The sequence below is a fragment of the Callospermophilus lateralis genome, chromosome 14 (assembly GCF_048772815.1).
Source record: "Callospermophilus lateralis isolate mCalLat2 chromosome 14, mCalLat2.hap1, whole genome shotgun sequence".
Taxonomy (NCBI): domain Eukaryota; kingdom Metazoa; phylum Chordata; class Mammalia; order Rodentia; family Sciuridae; genus Callospermophilus; species Callospermophilus lateralis.
The window spans coordinates 580,946-608,027 of NC_135318.1; the positions used below are offsets into that span (position 1 = coordinate 580,946).

General features: G+C 57.5%; 1 protein-coding gene across 4 annotated transcripts in view; it reads right to left on the minus strand.

The window, feature by feature from the left end:
- Pxdn (peroxidasin) overlaps positions 1-27,082 on the minus strand; it is an 80,715-nt gene that overhangs the window by 37,388 nt on the left and 16,245 nt on the right. For 3 of the 4 annotated variants that reach the window (XM_077105208.1, XM_077105205.1, XM_077105207.1), the window contains exons 2-4: positions 4,727-4,798; positions 3,870-3,941; positions 706-777 (exon numbers count right to left, since the gene is read on the minus strand). In XM_077105208.1, coding sequence (XP_076961323.1) covers positions 706-777; positions 3,870-3,941; positions 4,727-4,798 — 216 coding nt within the window. The remainder of the gene's footprint in view (positions 1-705; positions 778-3,869; positions 3,942-4,726; positions 4,799-27,082) is intronic. The other variant, XM_077105206.1, reaches the window with a different exon arrangement.

Consider the following 27,082-nt stretch of genomic DNA (forward strand, 5'->3'; position numbering starts at 1 on the left):
GACTTTATAGCAAAGTACAACTTCACATGTCGCCAAAGACACAGCACTAAGTCACAGGCACCTCCACTGACTAATCTAGCAAGGAGAGGAAAGTTTGTCTTCTTCCAAATCATGGCATCATGGCTGAAGAAGCTAACCCCACATGCACAGTCACAAAGAGGAAATAATGCAGCCAGGAGCAGAGGTGCCCGGCTGCAATCCTGCCACTCAGAAGGCTGAGGCAAGAGGATGCAAGTGTGAGGCCAGTCACTTAGTGAGGCTCTGTCATAAAGAGGACTGGCCCCGCAGCTCAGGGGGAAGTGCCCTGGGTTCAATCCCCGGTATCCAAAAGGGAAATAATGTGCAGTGGGAACCATCAGGCCCCACGAGGCCCAGGACAACACCACTGGCTCTTGTGTGCACATCTGTCTCTCCCTTGAAACAGGGAATCAATCCCTCTTATTGTTCTTGGAACCATGAGTGTCCACTCTGGGTCTGGGGCACAGAAGCAGCCCAGCAAACCTCTGCTCTTGGGTGGGTGAGGGGTGGACCGGGTGGGAGGTGGCACAGACGGGGAATGGCCCGACAGGCCCTCACAGCGTCATGCACGGCCTCCGACAGCTGGTGGAGCTAACATGCATCATGCAACCAGCTCCACAGCTCCTCCCGTGGGGCAAAGAGGCAGGTGTCATCAGGACACGGAAGCACAGAGGAGAGGGCACTTACAGTTGCTCTAGAGAGGCAAGTCCCGTAAACGCTTGCCTGTCAATTGACTGGATCTCATTCTTGTACAAATAGCTGAAACAAGAAACATGGAGGAGTGTTAGCACAGGCGAGGGTACTCTGCAGATGGGGCACGTGATGCCAGGCCTACAGCCCCAACTGCTCTGGAAGACAACACAGCAGGACACAACAGGCTCCGCCCTCTGAGGGGTCCTAACGCTGCTCCCCCCACTACGCCAGGGAGCAGGGGTCGCACGCTGCTTCTAAGCCTGGAGGAAACATGAGCATCTCCCTGCACACACACAAGAGGCCTGGGATGAGGTCACACAGACAGGCTTCTGCAAGTCCTGAAGTCACCTGGGCAGTGGTCACCAGGCAGCCCAGGGCGTCCTGAGCCACTCACCGCCTAGAACCTGCTTACTGAAGGAGCAGCAGGCCTCTCCGAGGAGCTCCAGGGCCAGCTGCAGCCCGCTCTGCGGGGCCTGGGAACTAAAAATGCAGTTTATATTTTTAAATGGTAAAATTTCCAAAGGAAGAATTGAGTTGTAGGAAATGGAAATCACATGAAATTCCTATTTCAGGGTCCACAGACTGCACTCACCCCTCACGCGGGCCTGAGTCTGTGCCGTGTGGCTAAGACACAGAGCCTGGAACGTGGCCTGCTGGTCCCGAGCCCATCTGAGGGGTGAAGCCTCTCGACACAGTCCCCCTGGTGTGCGTGTGGGCTTTGGGCCTGACCTGCCAGGGCTTCCTCACACCACAGCCCAGCGGCAGCAGATCTCTGGTGACCTGGGGGTGCTCTGCAGGAGTACGGCTCCCACCTCCGACATGGCTGCTGCTGTGGCTGATGATGATCCACTGGGCTTTATCTCTGCGGCAGGTGGACTGAAGGTCCAGATCCCCCCTCCCACCAGCAGACACCTCCCTGCAAAGCCCTGCCCTGGTGGCGAGTCGCCTGGCGATCCCCTGCATGGACAGCACATTCTGCCCAGCACTTCTCATGCCACAGTTTCCGCCGGACAAAGTGCTTCACTGTCTTCAACTGATGTCTGGTGCAGGACCTGGTTTAAAGGAACTGAAGGTGCTCTTGGGCTGCTGCAATCCATCCCAGCGGTCCTGGCCCTCCTCCCTCTGAGCAAACCCACTGAGGTGACCTCACAATAGTCTCGAGCCTTTGCACCTTGGCTGGACCCCAGGGCCAGAGCCCAGCAGTGCGCAGCCTGGAAAGGCAGGCACTTGTGGGGGCCTGATGCCAGTGCCGCCTGGTGAGGGGACGACCTTTCTGTGCCTCGGTTTCTTCTTCTGCAAAATGGACAGAATCACTGCGTGAGTATGTGTGAAGCCCTCAGGTGTGGCCCTGACCTGCAATCCCAGCAATCTGGGAGGCTGAAGCAGGAGGATCCCAAATTCAAGGCCAACCTGGGCAAATTAGCAAGAGCTTGCCTCAAAATAAAAAATACAAGAGGGCTGGAGGTACAGTTCAGTGGCAGAGCACCCTGGGTTCGATCCCTAGTACTGCAATATATAAGTAAATGAAATTAAAACCCAAGAAAGTTTAAAAATGAAGACACTGAGGCAGAACTTCGTGGGAACAGCTGGTATTGATCTTCCAATAATGAATGATGATGCTCTCTTCCTTACTGCAGTTGCCTCTCTGACCATGAGTTCTAACTACAACACTCTCTTCTGGTCCCCTTAACTTGCATTTCCAGTACTGGGGGTACTGGGGGTCCAGGACAGAAGGTCTACACAACTTCCAAAACTGTGCTGCCAAATACCCAAGGCCAGAGCAGCCAAAGAGCCCCCAGGCACCTAGAGCAGCACAGGAGCTACGCACAGCCAGCCTGCCCACCCCCCGATCCTGCCCCAGTAATCTGTGCCCACCACCTGGGGAAGGAGCCCCCTGAGTGAGCAAGGGATGGTGGGGCTTGGCAGGTGGTGCTGAAGGGTTTGTGAAGAAATGGCATCCCTGACCTCCCGGCAGGGAGGGTGTCTGCAGAGGATAAATTGCCCTTCAATAGTTTAAAACCAAGAGCAAAACAGAACCACCTAACACACACACAGCCCCGACACTGCCGTCAGCCGCCTGCATCTACTCCTCAGAACTGCAAGCACTCCTGGACCTGCAGGGGACTGAAACTGCAGCCCAGAGGCAAACCAGAGTCAGGGAGGACGCAGACCTCCCTCACGTCCAGCGGCACGCAGGGCTCCAATGTCCACACCGCACGGGAAATCAGCATTAAGGCAAAGGTGGTGGAGAAAACCGTCTACATATAACACTTTGAATGAGGAGAGCATTTTAATAAGCAGAGTTAGGGAGGTCTACGATTAGGAACCACGGAACATCTAAAATAGAGATTTCAAAACATACACCAAGAAGATGGCTTCACTTTAACTATCAACATGAAAAAGACGTTTAGGTTGTTTTGTTCCAATAAATAATAAGTGATGTAAATCCTTCATTAAAAATGGCTCTCCTTGGAAAGTTATCTACATCCTAAAAAGAAAGAGTGATTTGTTCAAAGCAAGCAGCATGTGCTTCTAATCTGGCTGGATCCAGGTGAAATCTAAGTCCAGTGCCGTCCATCTCCATCCTTTCTGGGTGTAAAATAGGTGTGTGGACAGTACCCCGTGGGCCCTCAAGGAGAAGCCATTTCTGAACTGCAAAACTGACTTCAACTAGCAGAGACTTCTGATCAAAATGAATTTTAAAAAGGTAAAATAGAGTTTAAGTAGATTAGACTAAAATTTCAAATCAGCCAGGGGACAAGAAACACAGCAGGAATTAATGACGTTCCACGCGGATCAGTCATTTCCTTTGTCTGTCCCCACAGCTGGAGAACCCTGGAGATGGCCACTGAGCGTGCATATGCAGACGCCCTCAGCTGTGTGTCTGAGCCTGCTGCCACCTCTGCCTCCAGACCTGGGGACCAGAGGCTGTGCCCACAAACCCACAGCTGACCTCCCCTGAGCACAGCAGCTGGACACTCCAGAGCACAGAGGCTGGCTCTGCCCAGCAGTGAAGACCTGGAAATGTCACCCACAGGCCACTCACCGAGAGGCAAGGCTCCAGCTTGGCGCCTGTGCAGAGAACACACACTCCTGCACCGCAGGGGTCTAAGCAAGACAGCCCACCCTGAGGGGTAAAGGACGGATGGCCAACTTACAGATATTTTAGATTTTCCAGGTCTTCAAACGCTCCGTTTGGGATCTTCTTGATCTGATTATTGTTGAGAAGCCTGTGAACCAGAGACCCTCCAGGTTATGCTGAGCAGATCCCTGCTTGGCCAGGGCAAGGCTGGGTCGCGACTGCCCTCAGACCTGCTGCCCAGTCAGCAACCGCGGATTTCGCAGGACGGGCGTGGCCCCAGCGTGCGACCCACAGCCCCAGGCCCTGCTCCAGCAGCGTCCACATCCCTCCGTGAGCATTCACCTTCACGCATACTGGAGAAGGCCATCCTGCCTCCCTCTGCCAGCCTCTCTCCACCTGTCTCCAGCAAGGGCTGTAACCCACGTGGAACAATTGTGAGGTTTAGGAGGGTCCCACACAGTGTCACTGGAGGTGGAAGCTACGCCGGCTTCCACAGATGAGAAGTGGGTGGGCACAGCCACCACAGTCCTGCCCTCAGGGGACCTGGCTGGCTCCTTCTCCCCACAGCCCTGCACCCAGGACTAGCGCTCAGTCCTGGTGCCTAAGAGAGACCTGCGCATTCTAGAGAGACTGGTGTGCTGCCCCACACTGCCCTCCAGGAGGTCCGAGCTCTGCGGCATAACTGGCTGCATGTCAAGCCCACCTCCCTCCATGCCAAGCTCAGCAGAGGTGCTGTCCTGCTCAACCCACAGCAGGAAGCAAACCCACCCCATCCAGGAAGGAGCTGGACACAAGGCCATGGGCGTGGAACATGCGAATTCCACCCCACTGTCCATCTCCAGCTGTCCCCATCATGCAGACGGGAGAGGGCCTGCAGGTACCCACTCAGGACCCTGCTTCTCCTACTGGACACCACCGAGCACTCTGACTTACAGTGTGTTCAAGTTCCTCAGCCGCCGGAAAGCCCCGGGTTGGATCTCTCTGATCCTGTTGAAGCGAAGGTCCCTGTGAAGACAGAGGAAATGCTGCGATCCCAGGAGAGCCCAGCCAGCAGCACTCCTGCTGCTTCCGCAGTGTAAGGTGCAGAAGGCGCTTACAGGTCAGATCTGGGTCACTCCCCGGCAGGTCACCTAGTCACCGAGGCCACTAACGTGCCTGAGTTTAGACAAATGACAGACAGCATCACGTAAAGCAATTTATTTAGACAGGAATTATGGGGTGGTAGAATTGCAGGCACCACCTATACGACCCCTATTTAGCTGACGCCCCAGAACGTGTGCCTTCAGATAGTCTTAGGATCGCGAGCTCTGGGGGAGTGGCACATATTCAAGACAGGCTTCGTGCCCACTGGTCACTGGGTAGACCTGAGAGGCCCCAGCATTTCCGTGGCTGGGGCTTGGCCACTCACCAGCTCACTGCCTGTGGAGTCCCGCTGCTCATCCCCAAGCACAAGGCCAGCCCAGTAGGTCCATCTACAAAGAGAGGCTGTCCCACCGATGGGTTTCTCTGTTGGTTTCCAATTGGGAACTTCCAGGAAACGTGCACTGTTCAAAGTGCTGTTTGTGTTTTCAGGAGTGGGGCGAGGATCCAAACAGCCCACCTGAGACTGAGAGTGGGCCAGAATGGATTTCAGGCTGGCCGGGCAGGAGGAAGACTTTGAACCCTGAGTAGCTGACACAACAGAGTGCGCGCGAGGCTCTGACCAGGCAAGAGCCAAAGCACTGGGCACAGCCAAGGTCCCAGGCCTGCTGCGGCAGTGGTAAAGACCTGCCTGACCAAACCATCAACTTGGGACCTACCCAATAGGGGTGGCTGTGGGGGACTGTGTCGCCCCAAATGTGTGTTGGTGACCTGCAGAGGGGGCCACTCTAACCCCTCTAACCTGGGGACCTGGCACAGGGAGACCACCAAGCAAGGAAGGCAGGGCACAGTCGGAACACAGGTGGTCACTAGCAGCCTGGGAGAGGCCTGGACTGCTGTGGAGGGGCCACGGTGGCTCTCGAGTTTGGATTCCGGCCCCAGCGCTGTGAGGCTGCACTTTCTGGTTGAGCCACCCGATTGTGGGGTCACCACGTCACCCTGTAAAAACACTGGGTGCTGGGTGACGTGGTGGACACTGCATGTGGCGCTTCCCACAGACACTTCCTACCTCCTGAAAGGCTTGTTGTCCTCTCGGGGACAATTTAATAACTGCCAGTGATTTGTAGAGCCAGTTCTTGTCTGTGGTTCAGTAAGACGTCTCTCCAACAGTGACGGCATCACGATTCACCGTGAGCAGAGCAGCAAGAGGCACGTCCGCCCAGCACTGCCCCTCGCTTGGGGCCGAGCACGCAGTAGCTTCTGCACCAGGGATAGGAAGGCGGAGGCCAGTTCCTGCCCACAGGCGACCTCGGCCACACTCCAGCTCCAGCTGCAGCCCCCGCCTGGCGCTGCCTGACCCACCCTCGCCCCAGGACCAGCGCTCCTCGGCCCTGCCACCACTGCTTCTAAACAAGCGGGGCTTTCACGGTCCCTGGAACCCAGACCCCCAACAGTCCACTGGGGAGGTGTGAGCTGGCGTCCCAGCAGGACCTCAAGGAGCGCCCGCTCCTCGGGCCACTGAGCCGACTGTAAGGGTTCCTCAGCCAGGGCGTTAGCACAAGCACACACGGCAGGGGGGCGCTCTCTGGCCCCACAGTCAGGAGTGCAGAGTTCTGCTGCCTTGATCAGGTAGGAGGATGTCCTGGACACCCGCCCCCTGGCCACCTTGCAGTGGAAACCATCCGGACGCCACAGCACATGTTTCTGCTGGACAGAGCTGGCCTCTACGGAGAGGCTACCTCACAACTGGGCACAGCAGACCACTCCCCACATGACCAGCCTGACAGACAGAATTAGGAAGCCTGGGGTCAGGGTCCCTGGGCAGCACAGGGGATCTCAGCAGAGAAAGTGAGTCCACAGGAATGGAGCACACTGCAGCTCCAGAACCAGGACGTGCAGCAGCTGAAGGGGCATGCCACCGACCCGCAGAGGGCGGCCTGGCCAGCGCAGGACGTCGGAGGAACCGACCGCAGAGGGCGGCCTCGCCAGCGCAGGACGTCGGAAGCCAGCCCGAGGAGAATGCTGGGTGTCCACCCTGACTCCTCCACTGGCCCACACCTGGATAGTGGACCTGGGAGGAGCTGTGGTGGCCACTGTGGTGCCCTGGAGTGTGTGGGCCCAGCTGGCAGGCCATGCAGCCTAGGTGTTGACACATCACTTGGGGACTAGGGACCACATGGAGACCGTGACCCTCCAGAGCAAGGAAAAAGGCAGAAGGAAGAGGCCCTGTGGAGCTGCAGGGCTGCACTTCTGCATGGGGGACTTGCAGAGTGAGGTCGGAGGGGCTCGGGGTGCAGGCAGGCCCACAGCAGCAGCAGCTGCACCTGGGCTTGTCAGAGAGTGCGTTCTGGGCCGTGGCCCTTGGCAGGCAGCGGGGACTGCAGGGCAGAGCAGCAGTGTGTCCTTGAGCTCCCACTCCTGGCCTTCAGAGACGCTGGGAGCAGAGTCCAAGCTCACGTCCTTCTGCTGTGTGCGTGCGTGTGGCAGATGCAGGCCGTGCACACGGGCATCCTCACCCAGCGGCAGCACCAGTCCTCCCTGCACCCCGTCCAGTCCCCGTCCTGTCCTCAGCCCGCTCCTCACTGGCACCGGACGTAGGTTAAGTATAAACAAAATTAACTCCCACAGCCAGGGCCTCCCCTGTCCCAGGAGACGAGCCTCCACCCAAGGCTCGAGAATGTGCAGGGTCCTTGGCCTCCTTCCCTGGAGGCACAGGCACAGGTTAGCTGACAGCAGGATATCATTTTTAAGATCATAACAAATATTTCCACAAAATATTCCAACTGAAGGAACGCTGCCCTGAACTTCAGTTGGAGAGCACCTCACAGACCTCCTAGAATCCCCCCGCTCTCACCTGCCTCCTCCCTCTCCCGCTCCCCTGGGCTGAGGGGCTGGGGCTGGGCGCCACAGTGGGCACCTCTAATGCCCTGGCCATCTGGGCACTGCCCTCAGCCCCCCGCAGAGTCACATGTCCTGGCAAGCAACCCATGTCTGGAGCTTCCTTGGGGTGGCGAGAAGAGGAAGCGGGAGTGGATCCCAGAAAGTCCCTGGAAAGCCATAAATGGAGTGATTTCCCAAAAAGAACACGAAGAGCAAACCCCAGAAATGGCCTCTGGGAAGCTCCTGCTCAGGCCAGGACTGACCCACACGCTCCCGTTGGCGTCTGCTTCCTGAGGCGCAGGTCAGCCAGGACCAGGCAGGAGTCGGAGGGAAGCAGGCGTGGGCCCAGGTCTGCGTGAGGGGCGCAGGGACCACCCTCCCAGGAGTGTGCCCCACGAAGCCCTGCCTGGCGGCTCCTCCTGACGGCCACAGCTCCCAGGGCAGTCAGGAATTCAGCTCAGCCTGGGAACGACGGTTTTAGGCGGGACCTTGGCCTGCACACGGTCTTTCTCTTCTGTGTCCCCAAGGTAACACCCTGGCAAAACGGGACAGGGCTTGTTGGGGCACAGCCCCAGTGGAGGCCACAGGAAGGAGGAGCGAAGGGACAGGCAAGACGAAGCCCTTCACACAGCCAGAGAGAGTGCAGTCAGGAAGCGTCTCCCGCAGCCCTGGGCTTGGAGCAAGCAGAACCGGGCACTGCCCTGGGAGTCCACGTTAGCCCCAGCACCCATGGAGCCCCCAAGTCCACCGCTGCTCCTTCTGACCGTCAGGGAGCCTCTCCAGCGTGAAGAATGAGCTAGAAGAAGGAAGGGCCACTCTTCCAAGTCTCAGTGACCGCGGGGCTGACCTGAGTCTCTCATCAGGTTCCAAGGCAGGGCACTTCGGCATGGCTTTCTTTGGTTTGAATGTATCTATGATTCCAAAACCTTGATAGACCACCACCACCCCCCACACAGCTGTCCAGACCTGTCCTGTTCAGTAGGAAGCACTGAAGGACAGGTCTATATCCAACATCAGGATGGTGCTTCATCTCAGAACCACCGGGTGACAAAAGTCCAGAACTAAAAGGGGACCAGGCCATGTTTCAATCCGCCCAGGGACTTTTGCCTTGGAATTCCCTTTCATAGTCGGAGACGGAGTAGGACGCTGGCAAAGCTCCATTTAACCACAGAAAGGTTACTGTGAAGATAAGAGATGGTCTTTAAAGACTGCATTGTAAAGCTCACCTGGCTACAATCTTCAATACTGATTTCTAAAATAAATAATCTCAAATTTCCCCATTCACAAAAGTGACATACTTTTAAATTTATTTTTAAACAAACAAAAAAATTAATGGCCTGCCAGCAAACTCAAAATTACAAGTATATCCTGTTTGGTTTGAGAACCAAAAGTATTTCAGTTGTAGACAGAGAACTTAATGCACAAACGTGACTTTCAGGACATGAAGAGGAAGCTCACTGTGAATGGTGGAGCAAGCTGCCCGCCAACAGGGGCTCAGACGCCGCATGCAGAGCTCTCCACAAACAGCCGTCTCAAAGGCAAAGCCGCGGTGCTGTCGGCATGCTTTTATTACCATCTTCTTCTCATCTGGGTTTTCTGGACTTTTTAAACAGTATTTTTTGGACATCTTCCCATGTTACAAAAGATCTCTTATCACATTTGGAACACATCACTGGAAGTCATTTTGGTGTCTAGCGTGCACAAGTTCACCCCCCGTGTCACCAAAAAGAAAGAAAGGGAACAAGTCGTTTTGGAGCACACCTGTAATCCCAGCTGCTAGGGAGGCTGAGGCAGGCCGATCACAAGTTTGAGGCCAACATCAACAATTTAGCAAGACACTGTCTCAAAATAAAAGCAGGACTGGAGAGTGTCCTGGACCCTATCCCCGGCGCCCCCAAGTCATTTTGATGTGAACTGCAGAATCCACGCTGTTTGACGCTCTTCCTCATGAAGAGCCTTTGGCAAAGAGCAGTGGCAGCCCCAGCTTTGTGCTTCAGCAAGAGGCTTCAGAAGCGGGAGGGACAGCAGGTGCACACCCCTCTCATGGCACAAAACGGGAACGCCACCTCGGCCCCCAGAGGACTGCCCGGTGGCAGTGCTGAGCGCAGCTCCAATCACACTCCCTGTCCGGCCTCCCCAGGTGCAGGGCAGCTGTTGCAGAGGCTGGAAAACCGACCTAGGGGTCCTCGGCTGGCCTAACTCACATGAGCTGATGGTGCCAGGTCACTGTTCCCACATGGGATGTGCAGGCAGTCCTGCCTCGGTGTCCAACGAGATGGCTTTGCCACAGTCCTCTGTGGCACACTTCTCTGCATGCACGGGACTCAACAGCACAGAGGCTACCTGGACAGCCCTGTAGTGGGTCACTGTGCACTGCAACAGCTGCTGACGAGACAGGCAGAAAGGCTGGCCTCGTCCTGGGTGAGGACAGCAGCTGCTGCCGTGCCCCTGGTGCAGAGGGGCCAGGAGAGCACTTCAGGGTGCCTGGCTTTGTTTCTGAGCCCTGCAGGGAGAAGGGAGGGTCTCCCAGTTAGGAGGAGGGTGTGGAAGCGGGGGCCGGGGCAAACATCAAGTTCTGAGACGCCAGAGAGGCCATCCAGCAGACACCCAGGTCGGAGCCAGAGGCTCAGGGTCGTTGGACAGTAGGCGTGAATTCACAAGTGCGCTGCAGAGGAGGCCCGTGGAGATCCTATCCTGCACAGAGGCAAAGCTCCAGTGTGGGAGCCAGTGCTTTCAGAGGAGGGACACCACGGAGGGATGGGTCCCGGAAGCGCAGGGCGCGATTGAGAGAGGGTGGGCCGCGCTGAGGCCCCGGAGCCACACCAAGCAGCTCTGTGAACCACGCCACATGCCATCTGGACAGAGGGAAGCACACCGCTGCCCACACTGAGAGTGGACAGCCTCGTCCGGGAGGACCGTCAATGGAACCTGCACACAGGCGGAGGGAAACCACGCCGGGATTTACCCGACAGCCGCATCTCCCTCAGGCTGGAACCGACTCAAGGCCCGCGACTGGGTCCGGGCATCTCTGAGGGTCACGCACCTTTTTCTCACAAGACTGTTCTTTTCCATGTTTGCTTTAGGATAAAGCTAACTCTGCTGCTCCACGCACAGGAGGTCACACAGGAGCGAGCACAGCCCGAGGTAGGTGGCTGTGTCCCCTGGAGGGTGCCTCCAGGTTGGAGCAGAGCCGTGGCTGGGATTCAGCTTGCCCACTGCTGGGAGAGTGACATGGGAACATCTTTCTGGGCCTGGAATGGTATTCCATTTCACTGTGGTCTTTGTTGATCAGTCTACCCGGGACTCAAACCACAAGAGCTTTCTTCTTTGGGACAGGCAGTCCTGCCATATGCAGAGCAGGGGTCCCGCTCGGGAAGCTGTGCCTCATCCCAGCTCTCTCCGCCCTGAGGACTGGGAGGAGGGGACGCTGGACAGGGGTCTTGCCTGACCACATCTGCTATGTAGGTCCTCAACCTCCCAGTCTAGTTGCTTTTAGGTATCCAGCATTTTACCTCAAAACCTGAAAATGCGCTTTCCAGGCAACTCCACAGCACTGTGGCTGCTTTAAAACAGAACACTTTTTTTTTTTTAAGAGCAAGAGGAGGGAGAGAATTTTTTAATATTTATCTTTCAGTTTTCGGTGGACACAACATCTTCACTTTTTATTTTATGTGGTGCTGAGGATCAAACCCAGCGCCCCGCGCATGCCAGGCAAGCATGCTACTGCCTGAGCCACATCCCCAGGACTAAAACAACACTTTTAAAGGACTAGCAGGAAAGAAGAGGCTCCTGCCCTGTCAAGCACAGGGCACTGTCACCCCAGCCCAGAGGAACCTCATGCCGCAGGGCCCCGAGACGCAGGGCCTCCCCCCAGACCCTGTTCTTCTCCAGCATGGCCAGCAGCAGCTCCCAGGTCCGGTCATGAGTGTGGCAGCCCATCTGCGGTGCCCCCTTCGCCTCCAGCAGGACAGCTCCTGATCCCCACCTCCCCCCGGGCCAGGAGCCTTCCCCATCTCCTGTGACGCCGATATTGCTCTTGGGTTTAAGCCCCTTCAATGGATGCAGCTACGGCTCCTAAAAAGTCTCCACTACCAGGTCACGGAGGCCCTTCAGTCTGCGGGCCAGTGCTGGGGCCAGCGAGGTTCCCTCCGTCTTCCCACAGTGAGGCGTCTCGGGCGTGTCAGCGCACGTCCCTTTTGCGTGGAGCGCACACCTCCTGCCCGCCAGCATCTCTCAGGACTCTCGTGGCTCAGGACAAAGCTGAGGAGCTCACACTTGTGCGGTGATTTCACATGACCTCCTGGCCACAGAGTGGGTGAACCCTGGACTGCAAACTGCCCATGGGTCACCAAAAGCCTGCACAGGCCACCTGCCGGGACGGCTTAAGGGCTCCGGTTTCGAAGCTCCAAAGGCACCTAACCAGTGAACCCCCCAACAGGGGAGTTGAGAAAGGCCAGCACTCTACCACAGGCAAGGAAGCACGGGAACCGGGTGGCTCCGTCTGGGCCCAGAGAGGGTTTAAAAATCTATCAACCCATTCTTATTTATTTAGGGGACACGGTCTTGCTATGTTGTCCAGTCGGGTCTCAACTCCTCCCACGTAGCTGGGACTACAGGGGGCACCACCACACTCAGTCCAGCCCTGTGTTCTAAGCAGGATTCTCACCCGAAGCACTGCTAGAGTACTGCACCCTCCGGGCTGTGTACACGCTGGCCCCAACACCAGCTGCCCTGCGGGGGGTGCAGCCAGCCTTCTGCTCCAGGTGGTGGTGCACCACCCACCCCAGACACTCTTACAACTCCCTGACCACTGCTGGGTGCCAAAGGTCTGCATCACCCCAAATTCACATGTTGGCACCTAATCCCCAAGGTGGGTCCCCGGAGGTGATGGGGTCCTAAGAGCTCCTTCCTTTTGGTGAGGCCCTGACTGCTCCTGCCGTCCTTCATGTGAGGGCAGAGGAGGCCCATCTGTGGGCTGTGGAGCAGACCCCACCTTGACCTCGGGCTCCAGGCCCCAGAGCTGGGAAATGAACCTCTGTGGCCTGGGAGCCACCCTCTGTGTGGTGTCCTGTTACAGCAGCTGGAACACACCAAGACCCCCCGGAACAACTCAGTCAGTGATGTCAGGTACATTAGGAGGGTCTGCCGCCCCTTCAGGGCAGGGATCCTGGAACAGGCGCATACTTGGAGGCAGAATGACCGTCAGGCCTGGGCAGGGTGAAGGTGTCCACTCGGGCTTCCAGGCAGAGACAGTGGGGCCCTGAGGCGGCTCCTCCTGCTGCTCTCCTCCTCTTTACAGCCCCTGTCTACCCCTCTCCACTGCCTCTCACTGCAGACGGCTTCCTCCAGGCTGTGGGAACAGCCTGGGGCAGGGATGAGCGGGATGTGGTCCAGGAGAGAAGGGGAGACCAAGGCTGCCCCAGCAGCGGTCATGGCCGGGCCACGGGCATTTCTCGGAAACCAGCCATCCCCTCTGGAAAGGCAGACCACACATTACCCAACCACATGTTCTGCAGATTTAGCGGGACAACACACACAGGGATAAGAAAGCATCGGCTGAAGCTGGCTGAGGTCCAGGGGAGACAGCAGGGACATGCCAGAGATAGGGAGCAGGACCAGAGTCCACTTTGGCCCAGTGCCCAAGCCTCCACCTGCTGGAGGACCAGGATATCCTTCCCCACGCCCAGCCACATCTGCCCTCAAGAACACTCCCCCCAGGAACACTGCGGGTAGGTGGAGGGAACATGGAAGACCAGCTACAGGCAGGTCCCTGGGACCTGGATGCTGGGTGCATCCCCCCATGACCTTGCCTGGAGGGGGCGATGACCTTGGATGGAATCCCAGTGTACTTTTGATTTGCATTTCTCTAACTGCCGAGCTCCACCATGACCTTGGATGAGGGTGCAGCTCCATCATGACCTGGGTGCAGGGTGCAGCTCCCCATAACCTGGGTGCTGGTTGCAGCTCCCATGACCTTGGATGTGCAGCTCCACCATGACCTTGGGTACAGGGTGCAGCTCCCTGTGACCTGGGTGTAGAGTGCAGCCTCCTGTGAACCTGGGTGCAGGCTGCAGCTCCCATGACCCAGCATATAGCCTCTGCTCTGACGACAGCTGTGGGTCTGTACATGAGGGCTCCTGATCATACTATCCCTAAGCTACAGATATGTCCCTGCTGACTGCCACCCTGTGCTTGCGGTACCCCCTGTGCCCAGCTGTCTCTGAGGGTTCCCTGTTAAAGTGGGACTGCAGTGGCCAGTACTTAACTGCAGCATTCTAGGCATTTGGGCAGGGCAGGGTCCTCTCTGCCTGTAGCCAAGGTCCCCAATACGTCAGTGGTGCTGCTCAGCCAGCCCTCGAGGCTGCTGATGTTCAACCATCAAACCCCGTGGCCGCCCGAGTGTCCCTCCCAGCATCTCTGAACTCCACTCTTATTCGTAAACTCGGGGTTGGTCCCTGGTGTGGAGTGGTCTGCAGGGAACAAAGGCCTGTGGAGAGGGTGGGAGTTCCCTGTGCCCATTCCTCTGACAGCCTCCTGTTCAACTAGACTTCCAGCCCTCTGGGACCCTCCAGAGAGCAAGGAGGCGATGCTGTGCGGACCTCCAACAGTGGGGTCTCCCACAGGCCGCGTAGCGGTGCTTCTGGTCTCAGGCCCAGGGGGTGGGGTGCCAAGTCTCTGTTAATCTTTCTGCCCGTCAAAAGCCGACCCAGAGCACCAGGCATCTGTAATCAACCCCAGACACCTTAGAACCTTTTAAAACCAAATGTCAATATAAGTAATCAAAAAGCAATTTTGTACTATGATTGCAGATATGTTTGACTTTTTTTAAAATAATAAGCCCACACAACCCAGTCCCCTGCAGACTTCTGCTCCAGGTTCTGGAAGACCAATGTTGCTGGGTCTTCCAGAATGAACAGGGGAGAGTCCTGCAGAGTGTCTCCGCAAGCCAAGAAGTGGAGAAGGGCCTGGGGTGAAAGGAGAAGACCTCTGTCCTGCAGAGCCGGGGCCCAGCACAGGAGCAAATCCACACCCGAGCGCCCAGGGCAGTGCTCTGCAGGAAGCCTCCTGGGAGTCCAGAGGCTGCCCAGCATTCAGGCTGACCGTTCCTGGCAAGCAGGAGACAATCCCTAAGAATGAGGCTCCCACAGAGCCAGGGTGGAAAGGAAACCCAGTGATCCCAGCAGAGTCTCACAGCAGCCAGACAATGAGCTTTGTCCAGGAGTGAGGGGCCCGCCCAGCCCTGGCCGTCAGGGGATGATGACTGCTCCAGTTCTCGTCCCATCCTGGTGCAGCGTAAACCTGGAGCTAATGTTTGCTTTGGATCTGCCCTTGTCCTGCCTGGGACTCCTGAGGCAGGGCTGTGGTCACACACCAGCCACCCCCCTCGTCCTATCTCTGCATTGTCCTGCTCCGATGGCTCAGAGGGAAACGCTCCTCTACCCCTCCCAGAGTGCCCCGACCCACAGGAAGGACTTGAAAGGAGGAGCGAGGGACCACATGGCGGTCCTCCTGGGAGGGCAGGCCTGCCCCACGGGTCACCATGCTTGCTGGGGCAAGGTGCCCAGGAGAAGGAGTCCAGCTATGGCGGGTGGGTGGGGAAGGCCCCCGCAGAGGAGGCTGGTTTGCAGGGGAGGCGGTGCAGGCAGTGGTGTGCCAGGTGGAGCTGGTGGATTTGGTGGGGACCCTGTGCACAGCCAGGGCAGGGTGGAGGGAGGTGCCTCTGCAGGAGGCCACCAAACCTGCTGAGGCCGGAACACAGGACAACAGCAACCCCAGCCAGCCTAGTCGTCCTGTCCAACGCACAGGTGAGGCTCCGCTGCCCGGCCTGCCTCGGAGCTCCTCCTCACCTGCAGCAGAGGAGACGTCGACAAACACATCTGGCATCTCCCCTCGTTGCGGCAGACCACGTGCCACGCAGCCTGCTTCACTGGGCTTTCTTACTCAATTTATTCCACACCTCGCTCCACAGCCCTGAAGGTTTGTGTCATCCAAGGTGCGTGCTGAAGCCCTGGCCCCAGGAGTACGGTGTCAGGAGGTGAGGCCTTGGAAGGGCACTAGCTTTAGATGGGTCCAGAGAGGCCCACAGGGGATCAGGAGAATCACCAGAGAGCCGGCAGTCACCATGCTCTCCCACTTCCAGCCTCTGGAGCAGCTGTCCATGTCCCTCTGTGTGGCTGGTCACAGCAGCCCGAGCTGGCTAATGCAGACAGCACACTGGCCGGCCGTCCTCAGGCTGCCCAGCCACCACCGCATGCCCTCACCACAGCTTCCCAGCCAGTCCCTCCCTGGCACTGCTATCAACAGCACGGCAGCGCTCAGCTTTCTGTGCCTGCCTTTCCCAATTCTTGCTGATGTCTATGGACAGGTGCCTAGAAGGGGCACAGCGGGGTCAGAGGTCAGCCACTCATAATAATTGCTGCATTTGCCTATGTGCTGGCTCATGTCACTCTATAACGCTCGCCCTCACTTGCAGGACCCAGGACAGGCAGAGGCTGGCCCAGGGCTCCTAGCTCCCAGGACAGTGCTGCACCCCAGGTCCCAGAGCTTGGGCTCCCTCCCGAGGTGACTCAGGCTGTGAGCAGAAGAGGGCACTGGACATGGCTCTGGTACCCAACAGGAAGGGCGTCGAAGCAGGACTCTGGAGAAAAAGCACTTATCACAACTAGTCGGTTCAGGTGGGAGGAGACCCTACGCCAGCCCAGAGGGGGCTGCAGGGGAGGGCAGGCAGCGTGGGAGCAAGACAGGAGGAGGAGCTCAGGGAACCACAACGCAGGAGTCACAGGGGCTCCTGGGTCCTGGCTGGGGGGCCAGCGGTGGTGCTCAGGAAGGCAGGAGCCCGGGAGGATAGGCCTGGTATCAGTGCAATAAAGTGACCATCGGATGTCCAGGGAGAGGCCAGACCAGGGGACAGACAGAGCCGTAGCTCAAGCAGACAACTGAGACAAAGACTGCTGTTCTTCCCACACCTCTCTTGGCAGTGCAGACAGACCTGGACCCAGGCTCGCCTGATGTGCGGACCTCAGTCTCCACAGCACCCATCACCGTGCCCTCCAAGTCAGGTCAGACAGTGCAGCAGCAACAGGTCAAGACTGTGCCACCTGAGAGGCTGGCAGTCTGCTGGGCCCAAGCCTCCCTGGGTGTCCCTAATGGGCAAGCCGTCTTCACCTGGGCCATCCCCAGAGCCGCGTCTGCAGCACGTAGCCTGAAGGATGAGGCACCATCTGCACCCACAAAACCATGAGCGTCCACTGCTTCCCAAGGAAGTGGTGATCTCCCCAGGCTCAGTGCCACTCTCCTGTGTTCCCCTCAGCCTGCCTGCCACACCACAAGGAACACGGAGCACACAGGCGCAACACAGCAGGAGACTTGCGCTGCTGGGCTAGAAGTGAGTCCCATCGCAGACCCAGGGGTCCACCAGAGAAAAGCAGTCCTCAGTCTCCACCCTGACCCGATAAGGTCCTTTCAGTACACAGCGCAGAGCAACCACGCAGGCTTTCCAGCAGCCAATCAGATCTTGCTCTAAGCCTAGATGCAACCAAGGCTCTTGATTTAACCACAGGATCTCCCCGCCCACCACCAATCTGGTATTTATATAGCTTATCTTAAAGCACAATCTGCGTCAGCATTTGCTGATCTGCTTTGAAAAACCAGAGAGTCGGACTAGATACGCTGGGGATTGAATCCGGGTCCTTGCACATGCTGGGAGAAATCACAGAGCTTTCATACACAATAATCAGCTTCAATTCACGAGCGTTTTTATGCTTATCTTGATTCCTCTCACAAACAACTAGAGGCAACACAGAAAAGTCACACAAAGAAACCACAAATAACAGAGTTTAAGGAATTAGGGGAAAGAAGAAAGAAAAGAAAGATCAGAGAAAGAACAAGGCTTCCATGCAATTGGGAACAGGCTCTGGCACCTGAAGTCCTAGCATCCAAAGCACAGAAGACCCCAATTGAATACAGGATGGACCCAAACAACCCTCAGCCAGCTGGGAGAAACGAAGCTTTTACTGAGACAGCGACAAGGGGGGTTTCTTCCAAGCATCCATCCAAACACCAGGCTCACAGGGGCAGTAAGTGGCGGCCCAGAGGAGGCAACAGCTGCTTCTGAGTGCACATGTCCTTGCCCCTCGCCGGAAGCACTGTTCAGGGCATAATTCAACAAAAGCAAGCACACCGATGTCATCTGCTCTCTAGGGCCATCCCTCCAACCTCCACAGCCCTTTCTGGACCCTGATTTGCACCCATACGTGAGCTAACCCCTCAGACCTGCTCTGTGCACGCACAGTAGGCACACTCTCCTTCCCCCCATGATTGACATTAGGACAAAGCCATGCAGATCAGCCAGAGGAACAGGCTGGCTCCTAAGAAGCCCAGGCGGGAGCCCTGGCCATGTCTGCACTGGTCTCAGGTTTCTGGATGAGGAAAAGCTACAGAAACTCCACCCTCAGATGGTTCTGGAGCCAGGCTCCCCTACTGCTGGGGCCTTAGTAGGATCTCTCCACAGACAGCATGCTGCCAGGGCTCCACATCACAAGGTCACTCCCCAGACGGCACCCTGGCTAGGACAGCAAGAAGAGGCAAGGACCGTCCTTCTGAAGGTCATGATGACCGGTCATCCTGGCTTGCCACAACGACCCCAGGATGCACATACACCACACAAGAGCCCCACTTCCCTTTCCAGAGTTCTGGTCCCAGTGACAGCCTTAACACACCCCTACAGTGCCCGACCTGCGCCCACCTCTGGCCCGTCTCCAGACGCGCTGTGGCGAGGCCTCATTGAGCCACACCTGGACAAGACTCCCTGGAAAGCTGCTCCATCCGTGGGGGGTGCCAAGGCCACACCAGGGGGGAAACAGGCCTGGACCCCAGGCCAGGGCAGCCTATGGCTCAGAGCTCAGCACCTCAGGGAGACACAAGGAAACACCCATGCCTGCCCCAGGCCTTTCAAAGCAAGCTGAGAGGAAAGGCCCTACCACACGATGCCACACACGTGATGAGATATTGCCAGAAATGTCATTAGTTGTGGCCGTTCAGATCCGTGAGTGCTCCAAGGAGAGTGCTCCATATTCATGAGTGAGTGCTCCACAGTGAGGGCTCCAGATCACAAGTGCTCCACACTGAGGGCTCCAGACCCGTGAGTGCTCCACAGTGAGGGCTCCAGACCCGCGAGTGCTCCACACTGAGGGCTCCAGACCCGCGAGTGCTCCACAGTGAGGGCTCCAGACCCGCGAGTGCTCCACACTGAGGGCTCCAGACCCGTGAGTGCTCCACAGTGAGGGCTCCAGATCACAAGTGCTCCACAGTGAGGGCTCCAGACCCGTGAGTGCTCCACAGTGAGGGCTCCAGACCCGTGAGTGCTCCACACTGAGGGCTCCAGACCCGCGAGTGCTCCACACTGAGGGCTCCAGACCCGTGAGTGCTCCACAGTGAGGGCTCCAGATCACAAGTGCTCCACAGTGAGGGCTCCAGACCCGTGAGTGCTCCACAGTGAGGGCTCCAGACCCGTGAGTGCTCCACACTGAGGGCTCCAGACCCGCGAGTGCTCCACGGTGAGGGCTCCAGACCCGCGAGTGCTCCACGGTGAGGGCTCCAGACCCGCGAGTGCTCCACACCGAGGGCTCCAGACCCGCGAGTGCTCCACACCGAGGGCTCCAGACCCGCGAGTGCTCCACACCGAGGGCTCCAGACCCGCGAGTGCTCCACACCGAGGGCTCCAGACCCGCGAGTGCTCCACACCGAGGGCTCCAGACCCGCGAGTGCTCCACACCGAGGGCTCCAGACCCGTGAGTGCTCCACACTGAGGGCTCCAGACCCGTGAGTGCTCCATGGGAGAGCACTCTGGTTCCTGGAGTTTGGGTGGCTCCTGGAAACACCCCAGGAATTACTCAGATTCTAGGAGGAAGACCAGCAGGTGGAGGAGGTTGGAAGGAGGCTCCGGACACCACTACCAAAGTTCTGCTCCTGTTGCCCCTCGCTGGAGCCCACCTGGAGCCCACGCCTGGAGATCTGGGCTCCTACCAGGGCTCCATCAGCATCTGCCTCCATCAGCACCTCTGTCATCAGTGTTTGCTCAGGGATTAGGCTGAATAAAATGAGGCCCAGCTGCCTGAAATAACTGGCAGGGAGGCTTGGGCACTCAGCAGCCTGGGCACTCCCGGCCCCTGACAGCAGGGTCCCACTGCACTGGAAGCCAAAGCATCACACTGTCAGACTGACCTGCTGCAGCTCCCCAGCCACTGGGCTCTGCCTTGAGCTGGGGCCAGGGCAAGCCTGGGGGCGGGGATGCCAGAGGGCCCCCCAGCTCACCAAGGGCAGGATGGTGAAATAACGCAACCAGTGCTCTTCAGGTATCTTTGAAAGTCTGTTTCCTGAAGGTACTGAGGAATGTATTTAAACAAGGAGGAAGCAAAAACAGAAGGTCATCTTTTGTTCAATATGCATTTCCAAAAGGGAAAAGAAAGGCTGAGAGAAGCTGGTACAAAGGAGTGGGCAGACACTTCACTGAGAAAGAAGACTGGGGGCTGAGCCAGGACCACAGGCCTGGGGGAGTGCGCAGAGGCTGGCACTGCGGTTCTGGGGTTCAGGCGCTCCTTCAATCAGCAGATACTAAAGGAAGGGGAGATTCTCTGGAACTGAGTGACCTATTTCCTTCTTAATTAAGTTGCTATCGTTTGTGATCATAGCATTTAAATAACGAAGGCATCGTAAACCTTGTTCTATCGGATTTAAATTTTACCTCAATCAAGACCCGAACTGTGCCATTTACATGAACCAAACACATTTGTGTCTTTCCAAAGTGTCAGAATTCATAGAAAAATGATGAATTCACAGGCTACACCACTTTCAGGGGTGGACTCCTCAGAATACTGGTCACCTGGGAGCTCTGAGCTAGGCAACCACAGGCTCTGTCACTCCACTCTTAACTATAGATAGTTATAATAACACTCAAGTCAGGTCAAAGAAAGGCTAGGACAGGGTTACGGCAGCCCGGGGGCTTCAGGAGGCTGACCTGCAGCAAAGGCGGGAAGCAGACAGGAATGCAAATTTATTGCAGGTAGTCAGATAAGAGGAGGAACCAGCAGAGGAACTTCTTTAAGGTGCAGTGACTTATTCTAGCTGAGGATCTGGGTGGGCAGCACTTGGCCAAAGCACAGACCCACAGCTTGAGGGGTCAGCTTGTCATCACAGGCAGGAGGAACTGTGCTGAGCTGCAGTCCAGAGCCAGACAATCAAAGGATGTGGCTGTGACAACTTTCCTGGGCGAGGCTGGCGACTAGTGACCAGGTGGCGGGGTCAGAGTACCACTGTCCAGTCTCAGGGAATTCTTTTGTAGGTCTCAGGTAAGGGGTTGCTTCATTTGGGGATCACATGTGCTTGGTAAACCCATGGGCCTGGTTTGCTGACTGTTATGCCCCTGCATCTGCTGCTTCTGATTACTTCAGTAAGTTCACAGAGGGCATTTTTATTGGTCTTACTATTATTATCAGTTAGTGCCTTGTGGTGGTGCCAGGAGGATGGTGGCTGTTCACAGGCTACCCCATTTCAGGGGTGGTAGTCTTCAGAATACTCCATATACAAAAAAGATGTAGGATCCTTCACTCTAAATGGAGTGACTCATAGCAAGCCACTGCGTTATAAATTGGAGTCACTCAGACAGGCACAAAATAGAAACTGCTGTTCTAGCGTCACAAAGTGATCAAGGGCAGGCACAGTCTGAGAGCTGCTGTTCTACACACCATGGAGTCACCAGGGCAGGCACAGCCTGAGGACTGCTGTTCTACACACCATGGAGTCACTCAGGACAGGCACAGCCTGAGGACTGCTGTTCTACACACCATGGAGTCACCAGGGCAGGCACAGCCTGAGGACTGCTGTTCTACACCATGGAGTCACCAGGGCAGGCACAGCCTGAGGACTGCTGTTCTACACACCATGGAGTCACCAGGGCAGGCACAGCCTGAGGACTGCTGTTCTACACACCATGGAGTCACTAGGGCAGGCGCAGCCTGAGGACTGCTGTTCCACACACCATGGAGTCACTAGGGCAGGCACAGCCTGAGGACTGCTGTTCTACACACCATGGAGTCACTAGGGCAGGTACAGCCTGAGGACTGCTGTTCTACACACCATGGAGTCACTCAGGGCAGGCACAGCCTGAGGACTGCTGTTCTACACACCATGGAGTCACCAGGGCAGGCGCAGCCTGAGGACTGCTGTTCTACACACCATGGAGTCACCAGGGCAGGCACAGCCTGAGGACTGCTGTTCCACACACCATGGAGTCACTAGGGCAGGCACAGCCTGAGAACTGCTGTTCTACACACCATGGAGACACCCAGGGCAGGCACAGCCTGAGGACTGCTGTTCTACACACCATGGAGTCACCCAGGGCAGGCACAGCCTGAGGACTGCTGTTCTACACACCATGGAGTCACCCAGGGCAGGCACAGCCTGAGGACTGCTGTTCTACACACCATGGAGTCACCCAGGGCAGGCACAGCCTGAGGACTGCTGTTCTACACCATGGAGTCACCAGGGCCGGCACAGCCTGAGGACTGCTGTTCTATACACCATGGAGTCACCCAGGGCAGGCACAGCCTGAGGACTGCTGTTCTACACTCCATGGAGTCACCAGGGCAGGTGCAGCCTGAGGACTGCTGTTCTACACACCATGGAGTCACTAGGGCAGGTGCAGCCTGAGGACTGCTGTTCCACACACCATGGAGTCACCAGGGCAGGCACAGCCTGAGGACTGCTGTTCTACACACCATGGAGTCACCAGGGCAGGCACAGCCTGAGGACTGCTGTTCTACACACCATGGAGTCACCCAGGGCAGGCACAGCCTGAGGACTGCTGTTCTACACACCATGGAGTCACCCAGGGCAGGCGCAGCCTGAGGACTGCTGTTCTACACACCATGGAGTCACTAGGGCAGGCGCAGCCTGAGGACTGCTGTTCTGCACACCATGGAGTCACTAGGGCAGGTGCAGCCTGAGGACTGCTGTTCCACACACCATGGAGTCACTAGGGCAGGTGCAGCCTGAGGACTGCTGTTCTACACACCATGGAGTCACCAGGGCAGGTGCAGCCTGAGGACTGCTGTTCTGCACACCATGGAGTCACTCAGGGCAGGCGCAGCCTGAGGACTGCTGTTCTATACACCATGGAGTCACTAGGGCAGGCACAGCCTGAGGACTGCTGTCCTACACACCATGGAGTCACTAGGGCAGGCACAGCCTGAGGACTGCTGTTCTACACTCCATGGAGTCACTAGGGCAGGCACAGCCTGGGAACTGCTGTTCTGCACACCATGGAGTCACTAGGGCAGGTGCAGCCTGAGGACTGCTGTTCTACACACCATGGAGTCACCAGGGCAGGCACAGCCTGAGGACTGCTGTTCTACACTCCATGGAGTCACCAGGGCAGGTGCAGCCTGAGGACTGCTGTTCTACACACCATGGAGTCACTAGGGCAGGCACAGCCTGAGGACTGCTGTTCTACACACCATGGAGTCACCAGGGCAGGTGCAGCCTGAGGACTGCTGTTCTGCACACCATGGAGTCACTAGGGCAGGCGCAGCCTGAGGACTGCTGTTCTACACACCATGGAGTCACTAGGGCAGGCACAGCCTGAGGACTGCTGTTCTACACACCATGGAGTAACACAGGGCAGGCACAGCCTGAGGACTGCTGTTCTACACACCATGGAGTCACTAGGGCAGGCACAGCCTGAGGACTGCTGTTCTACACACCATGGAGTCACTAGGGCAGGCACAGCCTGAGGACTGTTGTTCTACACACCATGGAGTCACTAGGGCAGGCACAGCCTGAGGACTGCTGTTCCACACACCATGGAGTCACCCAGGGCAGGCACAGCCTGAGGACTGCTGTCCTACACACCATGGAGTCACCAGGGCAGGCACAGCCTGAGGACTGCTGTTCTACACACCATGGAGTCACCAGGGCAGGTACAGCCTGAGGACTGCTGTTCTACACACCATGGAGTCACCAGGGCAGGCACAGCCTGAGGACTGCTGTTCCACACACCATGGAGTCACTAGGGCAGGCACAGCCTGAGGACTGCTGTTCTACACACCATGGAGTCACCAGGGCAGGTGCAGTCTGAGGACTGCTGTTCTACACACCATGGAGTCACTAGGGCAGGCACAGCCTGAGGACTGCTGTTCTACACACCATGGAGTCACCAGGGCAGGTGCAGCCTGAGGACTGCTGTTCTGCACAGGCTGCGAGCTTCTATTCTACACTATTCGCTCAGGGCAGGCACCAGCCTACGACTCAAGGGTAAGCAAGAAGTGTGGTCGAGGCTGAGGTTACAATATTGTACACCCGTGCATGTTAGGGAACACAACCTACGCTGTCTGGAAACCAACAGCAAGGAGAGATGGGAGGAAATCTACGTGTGGTGCCTTTCTTCTTTCATGGCAGGAATCCTGAAGGAGTGAGGCAGGGAGAGGCTTAATTTAAGGCAGCAGAAAGGAGCTAGTGACTCCAGAGCAATTTCCCAAAGGGGACTGCTGGGGAGGATTTTCATGCCTCACTTGGGCACTTTTCCCATTTTTCTTCATAGGTATTCCCTTAATTAAGCAAAAATGAATGAAGCCCCTGGATCCCAGGGCAGATGTCTGGAGCCTGTCTGCAGGAGGTCCCCGCATCCCCAGTTTCACTCCCTATGGTCACTCAGGGTCTTGATGATGTCCAGTGCAGACCTGCTCCCCAGGGCGGGCCAGAGGCAGAGGTACAGCAGCTGCAGCTTCTGCTGGGCTCCCCAGCTAGAAGAAAAGCAGCCAGGGCCTGCCACTGCAGAGCTGGCTGAGCTCAAGAGCCTGGCCAGGCTTCTCTCAGCTGAGCAAGGCAGCGAGACATGAGGGAAGGACACAGCAAAAGCACCTCCCTGCCCTCCAGCCAGAGCAGGGGCCCCAGCTGGCACAGTCACCTGGACCTGCTGAGTGGCAAGGAGCTGCCCACACTTGGCCCAACCACAGACACCCAGCATTGCAGGAGCTCAGAGGCCAGCTCAGCCAGGTCCCCCAGAGCCAGATGGCACCTTGCTGTGCCTCCCACGAGCCCCAGGACTCAGCTGGAAGCAGTACCTGGGACCCTGCAGCCACTGAGCACCTTGCAAGAGTGGGACACAGCTGAGAGGCCTGGCCACTGACCCCAGCCCAGCGGGAGAGGCAGGTGGGCAGCCAGCACAGGCAAAGAAAGCGCCGCCTGTTGTCGTGACTCGTCCAACTTAGAACAGACCCAGAGGAGAGCTTCAGGTGCCTGGGAGGCAAGAGGAGACCGGCTCGGCCACGGGGCGGGGGCCACAGCGGGTGCAGACCTCTTAGGTCCTGCTGCATGGGCCTCAGAGAGCCCAGGTTCTGGCTCGCACTGTGCCAAAGGCCCCTGGAAGGCCACAGAGGCTTTGTGAGCAGCCCTCTGCACAGCCCAACAGTGTGGTCCCCTTCGACAGAGCCTCCGTCCAGCCATGGTCAGCACTGAGGGCACCGACAGCCTTCTTAGCCATCCCAGCACAGACTGCCTTTACTGCACACTGGGCCAAGTACTTGAGGGGCTGACCAGGCCCAGACCAAGTTCCCCACCCAGGAAGCCGCTCTGGGTGCCCTGGGCACAGGCATGGCCCCATCCAGTGACTTACGAGAGAAGACCTTGCTCCTTCAGGCAGTCAGGCGGGTCAGACCTGGAGCCCTGTCTGTTGGGCCTCCAGAACCTCAACCTGCCTCACCAACGGCACAGCGGCTGGCCGCAGGAGTGCTCGACACAGGGCAGACTGTCCTTGCAGGCGGAGTTCGCCCTCCAGAGCACGGAGGCACCCAGGCCAGGAGACAGCACCCTGGACTACACAGGCAGCCACCAGCTGCAGCACAGCTGCAGAGCACCGGGTGGGCTGAAGCATGGCCACGCACCAGCACTGCCAGGACAGGGACGAAGCCTGGGTCCCCCATCTGCACATCAGGAAAAGAGACTCTGCCTTAAAGTGGCTCTTGGGCCAGGGGATGCAGGGGGGTCTGCCTCTCTGTGGGCCTGGCCCTGAAGAGGGCCCACTTCTAGCTTTGGTGGGGCCCTGCTTTCCAGGCAACAGGCAAATGCAGACAGTTCATGCAAAGCCTCCCTTGTGCCTTACAAGGGAGCAACGCAGTGTCTAGCAGACGGCTCCCCTGGAGAAGAAATCAGAACTTTGCCTATGAGCACTGATTTCTGACTTTCAAGACAGATAATTGGCCAAAACCGTGTACCAGCAGACCCCTTCCAGTCCATCTTGTTCTGACCCAGGAGGCTCCCCAGTGGTGCTGGATGAGAACAGCAGATCCTCAGAGGGAGACAGGCCTATGCTGTCTCGGTGAGCGCACGGTGAGGGTGAGGCCCAGGATTCCCAAATGAGTGCTCTTGGAGACATAAGCAGGCGGCACGTCCTGACCAGAAATGGCGAAGACAATGGCAGAATCTCACAAACACAGTCCAGGCGATGGGCTGAGCGCTTGGCTTGTGCTGAGAAGCAGTACAAATCTTCCTGTTTTGAAAACAGGACACAGGTGCCCAGTGACCGTGTCTGATTGAAAGAGCACACCATGGCTCGAGGCAGGACGTCCACTCGCCTTTGGGCACAGAAGGCTCACTCCAGGCCTGCCCACCTCTGGGCGAGCGTGGTTTCCAGCTCTGGCCTGTGGCAGCAAGAAGCGCTCGGGATGGTGGCTGGGAGAAGAAGAGCAGGAACTGCAGAGCGCCAGGCAGAGGCCCAGGCACTGGCGGCTTCACCTCCATGCCAGGGCCACCTCTCCCCACCCAGGCCTGCTGGCTGAGGCCCGGCATACAGAGAGAGGTGTTCGAGAAAGTCAGAGGCCTGGGTCCCTGGACGTGCTCACAGACCTGTGTTCTCCAGGCCACAGTCCGGCCCTTATGAAAGTACTCTGGGCAGGTCTCAACCTTCTCCCCTGCCGGCCAGCAGGTGTTGACTGCAAGGAGGCAGAAGCCATGAATGAAATGAGATCCATCACGTGCAGAACTGACGAGAGGACAGAGCAGACAGTGGGAAGGCTGGGCTCTCGGGCACCATGTCCAGCAGTGAGGGGCTGGCATGCAACCCGAGGGCAGCCCCCAGAAACAGAAAGTGGCACCCAGCAGAGGACGTCTGTGCTGGGCTTGCTGCCCGCTGTGGCCTGTGGCATGCCACTGCCCCTTCTCCATCCCCTCAGGGAAGCCAACGACCCCTCTCCAAGGACAAAAACACGGGGCTGGACAGCCACCACAGGACATCCAGCTCTTGCCCGTGGTCTTTCACCAAGTTCAGAGAAGGAGCTG